General features: G+C 42.9%; 1 protein-coding gene across 1 annotated transcript; it reads left to right on the forward strand.

Moving 5' to 3' along the window:
* Positions 1 to 5075: 5075 nt before the first annotated feature.
* LOC112506128 (nucleolin-like) lies at positions 5076 to 5845 on the forward strand. The gene is made up of 2 exons (XM_025110157.1): positions 5076 to 5348; positions 5432 to 5845. Exons 1-2 carry the CDS (start codon positions 5076 to 5078, stop codon positions 5843 to 5845), a joined length of 687 nt encoding a protein of 228 aa, XP_024965925.1.
* The last annotated feature ends 3130 nt before the right edge of the window (positions 5846 to 8975 follow it).

Consider the following 8975-nt stretch of genomic DNA (forward strand, 5'->3'; position numbering starts at 1 on the left):
AGAGACATCAAAGATACGCAGAACCTATGAATGCTCTCTGCTGTCCCATGAACCAAGGGCAGCTACCCCAGAGCGAATACAACCATCCCCAGAATCAAGCGGGGGAGCATAGGAGGCATCTTCATCGGATGATGAAGATGATGATGATGATGATGACACTCCTCGTGCATCCCCCGACCCTACTCAACAAAATCCCCCTCCCTCTTCCCAAAGGGCAACCACCAGATCTACCCCTGGCGATCAAGGCCAAAGGGGTATTGAACAAGGACGGCCCAGTCCAACCCAAACTAGCCATCCATAGGCCATTCTTCGGGCCTCTGGAGATGCTTTACCTGAGGAACCCCAACTTCCATCGCCCCTCTCCCAACAGAGAGGCGATGAAGACATAAGAGCCTCATTGCCTCAAGGCTCGACAGTACCACCCACACACCCAGAAGCATTTGTTGCTTCTGCCATTGATGAACCCCAAGATCGTTCAGAGCGATCTTCCTTTTGTGCACCACAACCCCCATCGATACTTGATCTAGCGAAGGGGAAACACACTTACTTCTCTTACCCGGCCTCTGAAGTCGAGGAAGAAGAAGAAGTTGTCGCAACATCTGGAGATAGCTCCTCACTTCAGGGCTATCAAGGACATGATGGAAGTCCTTCAAGGCCTACATTTTCACAAGGCATTGAAGGCGCCTCAGGAGCAGAGGTTCAACCTGTAGCATCCGTTGCTGCAGGGGTTACCCCAACTGCAGAACTGGTTACAAAGGCTGAGTTCCAAGCCTTAGTTGACTTAGTTCAGCGGTCCTTGGAAGACCTAAAACTCATCATCCAAGGGATTGTTGACAACCCACCATCAATCGATACCTCCACCCTTCACCAATCTCTTGGCACCCTTCAACAGACCCTCACCACCCTTGCCACCCAAACCAGAGACAATACCACCCGTCTCTAAATGCTTCAACAAACCGTCACCCAACACCACAACACCACCTCCTCCCTTGCCATCCAAATAAATCAACTCCTCATCCACTCAATCGCCACTCTCACGGCCCAGGCACTGTGACCGATGAGACCATAGCCACCATAACCACCCAAATAAACACCATCTTCCAAACCCTCAACGCTCTACCCGCTACAATCATCACCCAACTCCCTCAACCAATACCTCCATAAATATCTTCATTAATCAATGAAATCCTAGCCTCTCTCACCACCCAAATGACCACCATACAAACCACCCTCACCCAACTCCCAGCCACTATACTAGTCAACATACCCCAACCTCCACCACCTCCACCTCCCTCTGCAGGCCCATCATTCGATGCAGCCTTCTCCTCATTCACTGTAGAGGTAAGATCAGGCATAGATTTTGCCACCAGAGCCGACCTTTAGGCTCTGTCCAAGGCACTTATCTCATCGTTCGATGAGATAAGTGCAAAGTTTGCCGCTAGATCGGTTGAGCCTACCATTGCACTGAGGAAGAGTCTTCAACAAAAGCAAGATCAAACCAACACTCTCCTTCGCACCATGGAACAACGGCGCAACAAGGATCGGGTGCGCACTTTGGCCGACCACATACGGGTTTGGAAGAAGAATGGGTCAAAGGCTCTTGCTCATCAAGCCACCCCTTCAAACGACGAAGGCATGAGGATCTAGACCCCGATAATCAAGGTCTCGGTCCTCATGAGGGGGAGAAACAAGCCACCGCTCCACAAGCAATGGAGTCCGCTGCACCCTCAACATCCCATCACCAACAACAAAATCCACCATCTCCATTACCTCAAACACAACAATCTCCATCAACCCAAACAAGGGAACCAGAGGCTCAGCCCTCTGAAGATGTACTTAATGTACATGTTCCCCTTGCCACCATACCTAAACCCATCGTGTTGAGTTCCTCAACCGATGAAAATCCATCCACCCCACCAACAGAAACCAACCCACCTTTCACTCCCTCACCAACTCGAGACCCACCATTAACCCCATCACCAACCCCTAGCAATAAACAACCTTTCATCATCCAACCCGATAAACCTAAGCCAACCCAAAAAACCATCCCATTACCAACCGATACACAACCCACTACCCAAACACACCTCCCAACTGATACACAACCAATAACCCAAACTCAACCCCCAATCGAACCAACCACGGTGCAAGCTGACATTCCCTCTTCATCTAGGCATCTTCCACAGAGCCTAGTCGATGAAATAATACATAACATGGAGTCGCTAAGGAGACGTCCAGAGATACCACCAAGGGAACCCATCATGATGGAGAATATCCATCAATACATGTACCATAAACATGATGAAAGCCTGTCCCTCAATCCTCCAGTTCTTTCACCAGAATCCATGGACCTCCTACATCATCGATTTGTTAGACATACTACCCAACCACCACAAGCTGTCTTCTCAAACGATGGGATAAGGAAGGTAATGGATATAAAAATGAGGACATTCGCCAACAGAGCAATAAGATATATCAAGTACATGGTGGAGAGAGCTTATGGTTAGGTTAGCATCTTCAACGATAATGACTTGATCAATTTCAACCCCTACGACTTGATCGAACTTTATGCATTCACAGCTCAGCGACAGGATCAAGGAATAAGATTTGGGGTGGCAAACAGAGCGATAGTGAAGACGATAGAGGCCCTGGTGAAGCACAAAGCCAAGAGTGATTTTCAAATTGCTCTACATTTGGGTATCGAAAGACTCTCCTGCACCCCATCGAATGAAGACTTTCCTGGCCTGCAGGAGAAGAGATCTGCCTTTGTCTTAACTCAACCTGAGCTTGGACTTGTCTTCAAGAATGAGTTCGGGGTAAAGAAATTCTTTAGACTAACTGAAGCCTTCAAGTATTCAACTGATACACTTGAGTGGTTTCAGAAGGTTATCAGAGAAAGACTCGGCAGATCTCATGTGCCAAGAGAAGATGGGAATCAACTCATTCATGAGATATCGACAGTCCTTAGTTATCAAAGATTGCTCATGTGCTTTTGGGATATATCTCAAGGTAAATCATGAATGGAGTTTTAAAAAAAATTTCCTTTATGAAATGTCTTTTGCTTCCAGTATTGTAAGAATTCATCATCCAATGAAAATTTGGAATCTGATGCTTTTCTTTAGATTAGTCTCTGTTCTTCAAAATTGTTCATAGATTAGTTTATGTTTGTTCTTTCATTACTTAGGGGGAGATTGTTAGACCCCATAATTAATAAGTGTAAAAGTAATGAAGAACGATAAGTGATGAAGAACCAGACCGATGAAGACAATAAGGCAGAATTGACTAAGTCTAAAGAACAACCAGAGATGCAATGGAAATAGCATTTTCATCAGTCCTCTGGTCAACAACACTTAGAGTTTTCTTCAGAAATTCAACCTGAGGCTTACGTTGAAGATATAAAGATAAGGTTGAATCGCCATCCCATGAAAGGCAGCTGGAGATGACAAATCAACAGCTGGATTACAAGTTTATCTTAATTTATTGCTTATCCATAGTTTAGATAAACTTTATCCGTTAGTAGAAGATTAGCTAAATAGTCTCACTAAATAGTTATCTTCTAATTAGCCTTCTAGTATAAATAGGTGATTAGGCCTATTGTTAAAAATGTCGCTTTACGTTTTCATATTGAATAAAGTGAATTTATTGGCACTCAAGATTGTTCTTTGAATGTTCATACATTGTTTTTGAGTGTTCATCATTTTGTTCATTAAAACGCTATAATTTGGTTATTCTTAACTGGATTATTAGTGTTATTGAGAGATTTGGGATCAACAATATTTCAATAGTATCACCAGCAGAAGGAACCCTAGGAATTAGGGTTGTGAGTACATATGGACCATTGAGAATTGACTCGTACAGTTTATGGTGAAGACCTTCATAGAAGTTTATCATCCTTATCTTCCATTGGGGATATTCTTCCCAAATGAGAGTAGGAGGTTTTGTGAGGGAACCAACATTATACATAGAGTTCCACGAGTGATTATACATTTCGTAAAAAGTTCTGTAAGGAAGTTTGACAGAAAGGTGAAAATGTTGAGTTTCTGAAACTGGAAGTTTTGAAGATTACGTAAAGCAAACGTTTTTGAAAGAAGTTGATCTTAGATCGACATGAAATGCGTTTTAAAAACGAATAACAAATTAAAGAGGAATATCCTTTTTAGATATAGATCGACTAATTAACTATCTGATTAGAAGGCTCTGATACCAATTGTTGGAACCCAGATTCCTCTTAATTAGCAAGAAGCACAGTAAAATTAGAGTACGAATTACATCATGACTATGCAACTGAAATGGTTTAACAAAATATACAAGACGAAAGTAAAGAATGTAAAATAAGCTTGAATAAGTCGGAAGCTTTTATTAGATTTTCGAGTAGTAACAGAAAAACTCTCAATCTAATTGTATTCTCACAAGAACTCTCTATTATGGAGCGTAGTCTAATTTGGCACTTTCAGGTAACTTGTAACCTGAGGAGGATGCCTCTTTTTATATGACCAAGCTAAACAGAATCTCCCAGAATATTGGCTTCGAACTCTGAGTTCTTGTTCTACGTTCTATGTTCTTAGCATTCACATTCCTTAGAAAGTGGAGCGAATGGAGTCAAGCGTTCTAGATTCTGTTAGAAGTCTTGCGGAAAAGTCTAAACCGAGCGCGCAAACCATGGGAGTAGGAGACTCAGAGGCTCTGCATGTACCATGCAGAGGCTCTGTGTCTTGAGCCATGCTCTGTATCAAGTACTTAACCTTTTTGACACTTAAATCTTGATCTTTCCCGAGGTAGAGCATGGGCTCTGTATATGAGACACTTAGTTCTTTAAGTAAGAGCTTTGTCTCTTGATATCTTCTGCTTAAGAGGTCTTCGTCCAGACATCTTCAAAAGACTAAGTCCTAACGACTAGAGTAAGAGGCTTCTTACTTAAAATTTTACATCTACGCACCAACGCTAAGGCTATCTCTGCTCTAACCAACAAAGCTGATGAAGTGAATGCTCAGCTTGCCAGGCATGGTGAGTTGTTGCAGCAAATACTAGAGCTCCTTCAACCTCCACTACCAGCTCCTATGCCCTCCTTCACAGTGATGGATTGCCTCACGTTGGATCAGACTCTCGAAGGCGTTCTTCTTCAAGCTAGATCGCTGAGCGAGCTTGAACAGCGGATGGACATCATAGCACTGAGTCTTGATAACCTCTTCTCTAGTCATGCTGATGACAAAGAGGAGGTGAAAGATTTGGATTTTGTTGCTGCTATTGTCCTTACAACTGAAGTTGAAGTTGATGCTCCTAGAGCTGAAGCTAATAAAGCCGAGGTTGTTGATGAAAACATCACTTCCCAAGAAGCTAATGAAGCTGAGGTCGTTGATGTTTCCGTCAGAGCTGATGCTGAAGCTCATGACGAAGACCTTCTTATCACCCTGTAGCTGATGCTGGTGATGAGGAAGATGATGATGAAGATGATGACAATGAAGATGACCATGACTCTCCAACCCTTCAAGATGCTGGAAAGGATCTCGGTGGTGATGATGATGAAGATGATAATGATGAAGACTTCACAATTCAGTACCACAAACCTGCCAATGCTGTAAAAGGAGTCTCTCTTAGGGATTCTTCATCCGAGGAGGAGAAAGAGAAAGAAAAAGAGAAGGAGACTTCCACAAAGAACCAGGACACTGCATCGAAAGACAAGGGTGTTGCTGAAGAAGGAAATCTCAAGGTTCTCTTCAAATCTATAGTGCCTCAAAGTACAGAATCCTCCAGGTTTGCAATAGTCACTTCCTTTTCTCAACTATCTTATATTCCTTCTACTACCTGTGGTCGGCTAGAGGAATCGGCTAGAGGAATGGGTACCTGAGAACCCAACCTCTAGTGTTCCTAGCGACCAACAGATGACTCAACTTAAGAAGTCACTCGACCAAACTTGAGTAAAAATTCATCTTCGTACCTTTAGTTGTGGTGCATTTGAGTCCCTATCTGAAGCTGAAAGACTTGAGGCACTTAAGACAGAGGAAGAACTCAATCTTCAACGACAACAGACTGAGGACAACCTAAAGCTGACCAAGTCTCTTGTTGGTCAAGTTCTTCCAAACAAGTCATCTAAAAAGATGGTGAACGCTGTCAAGGCCCAAGCTAAGTTGTTTTCCATTACAGAGGCTGAACGTGAAAAGGCAATGATGCTGAACGACCGAGATAGAAAATGGAGCGAAGATCGTCTGAATAAGAGAATAAGTCCTCACCATATCTCAAACATCATAATCAATGGACGGATGAAAGATGGTGGACTTCTCATCTCAATGCTCATCACCAGAGACAACCTTGAAGTTGTCACAGAGTATCCTTCCTACCTAGGACAATACGGCTACATTAAATGGCTGGAAATCTGCCAAGCCATTCAGCGCTCAAAGTCAAGGCACAAACCAATGATTTTGAGACATCCTCAGCGAGCTGATCAAGAAGATGTCTAAATTCGTTGGTGTACCTACAAAGTCGTCATTGAAGAAAGATGGAAGAAGAAAACCTTCAAGTTCTAACAATGGACCAACTCAGAGGAATGAACATGAAACAAAGTTCTCCTTGGACGAAGTCCTGAAGGATTCAAAGAAGCCAGACATCTCCATGTTGAACCTTTCTTTTTCCAGCAAAGGGTCCTTACATACCCAACACTGTGCATCTAAAGCCTGAGTTTGGATTTATTTTTCTTGACTATGAAGGCGAACACAGCTTCCAGAGAGTGTCTGAGTTTAATCTTTGTCCTATGGAACATCTTGTGTTGGACCTTAAATTCAGCTTTGATATTGATCTAATACTCTGAATGAACTCTAAGACGATTAAAGTGCAGTGAAAACAATAATAAGAACAGAACAAAGTAAATAAATCAAGAACACACAGTCAAGATGAGGAAGAAAATGAATGCAGGAGAATTGCTTCAAAGGTTTTTCAATTCATTCAATTGAAAAATTAGACGATTACAATACTAGAAGCACCACCAATTACAAAGGCCTTAGCCGCTATTTATACTAGTTCCTAACGACCTTAGAGACCAGATCTTGACGCGTGTCTTCATCTGAGCCGTCCAAATAAAGTCGATTATTCCCTAGTCACGTGAGAAGCATATGCGGCTAACAACCTTGGAAAACTGGTGGAACAAAAACTTCACAGAAGACGAAATCCACAGACCCTTTGTGAGCCATCTCAGAGGCTCTGCTGTAATTACTTGCATGTTCTATTGACAGATGACCATTTTCCAGAACCTCTGTGAGAGACATCAGAGGTTCTGGCATAATTCACTTGTTTGATCAAACTGCTTCTGTCGCTTAGTCCTCTGTTGTCTTCTGTGGAGTTATGCTTCTGTCAAGACTTGCAGTATACTTTTTCTATACTTTTACAAAATAGGAATAATTGAGCTAACAATCTCCCCCTAAGTATGAAAAAGTAATTTTGGACAGATGGGTGCAAGAATTGACTTATGAAAAAAATACAAGAGGAGATTAATCTCATCCTCTGAAAAAGAATTACAATACTGAAAGAATTAAAAGATTGTTGCGGGCCTATACTATTACAAGAGATTACTCCACAGCAGAGTTTGGAAAATCGTCTACGACATATTGCAGGTCAGACTTGACAGTCTTGTAGACCTTGAAAATCCATTCTCTGAAGAAGACTTATATCTTGATTGTTTCCAAAAGGTTGGTCACTTCATCTGCCCTTATTCTCCCCTTCTGCACCTCTGTCACCACTAAGTTGAACACCCACTCGAGAGACTCTGTGGAATACTTGTGCGTCTCTTTTGGATCAAAGAACCTTAGAATCTCATCCTTGTCCAAGAAAACAAACCCAAAGATGGGATTGTGGACAATGGTGTTGGAATGAAATCTAAGCAGCCAACTTGGTCTGTTCTTTGGAGGAGAATTTTCAGATTTGGCTGGGCCAACCTCATAGCAATGTCGAAATCTTTCTGGCTGTAGAATTTGACTTGAGCCCACATTACCTCAATCAGCCTTCTGAGAGAAATCGAATATGTTGACCTCCTCTCCATATATTTGTTTAAGATCTTGTGTAAGAAAATTAGGTCAAATACGTAGAGGTTGTGAAGGTCAGCATCTGTGAAAGAGTAAAGGTTGCCATCATCCCTTTTCACCATGTATTGAGTGTATAGCACAGTCTTCTTTAGCATAGTGCGCAGAGAAATGGTTTCGAGTGAAGTGATCACATGCTCTGAGAAGACCTGCTCTTATGGCCTGGTGAGTTTTGAGAAGTGGAACTTTTCAATGGCAGAGGGTATTCCTGTTAGCTCTGGGTCATAAGGGGGCTCTGTGTTCATCGATGAGTAACGCCACCACAGAATCTCCTCAACAGTGGTTACGGGCTCTGTGCGCACTCTTTGTGTAGGAATCTTGTTCATGGATTCAATGATCTCAGATACCCTCCCCACCATGGCAGACTCTGGCGTTCTGGATTCTTCTTCTAGTATAGGCCTATGAGTAGACCCCTCTGGTAGGATTGGCTTGACAGTTCCTACCAAAGCGTCAAACGTACCCATGGATATTTCTTCCGGTATTTTTGCAAGTTTGGAAGAAGAGCCTTCTTCGACTCTGGGGATGGGGGCTCTGCCCTTTTTCGCCTGTGCCTCTGCCAAAGAAGCCTTTAGTGCTCGAACAAGATCAGGGTCATCATATTCTTCTTCATTGATTTCCTCCGACGTGTCAAAGCTTGACCCCTTCTGTGGTGACTCCTCTACTGCTTTACCCTTGCCTTTCCCCTTAGGCTCTGGAGATTTGTCTTTTGAGAATAGGGCAGCAGCAGAGTCCACTATTTTTAGTGGTTTGGCAGAGGTTGTCTTCTTTGGTTCTGTCTTTTTCTCCCCCTCATGATGATCAGGGTCATTGCCTCCCTGATCATCATGGATTTGAGTGGCTTCTGTCTTGCATGTAGTGAGGGGAGCCTTCTTCAATCGCCTTAGAACTTTGGAAGCCGCCTTATCCATC

This window comes from Cynara cardunculus (genome assembly GCF_001531365.2).
Source record: "Cynara cardunculus var. scolymus isolate 2C chromosome LG 2, CcrdV1, whole genome shotgun sequence".
Classification (NCBI taxonomy): Eukaryota; Viridiplantae; Streptophyta; class Magnoliopsida; order Asterales; family Asteraceae; genus Cynara; species Cynara cardunculus.

Excerpts from the sequence above, each read along its gene's own strand:
- LOC112506128 (XM_025110157.1), top strand. The coding sequence starts at position 5,076 with ATGGATTGCCTCACGTTGGATCAGACTCTCGAAGGCGTTCTTCTTCAA. Across the intron at positions 5,349-5,431 it reads AAGAAGCTAATGAAGCTGAG|GAAGATGATGATGAAGATGA; the intron begins GTCGTTGATGTT and ends GCTGGTGATGAG.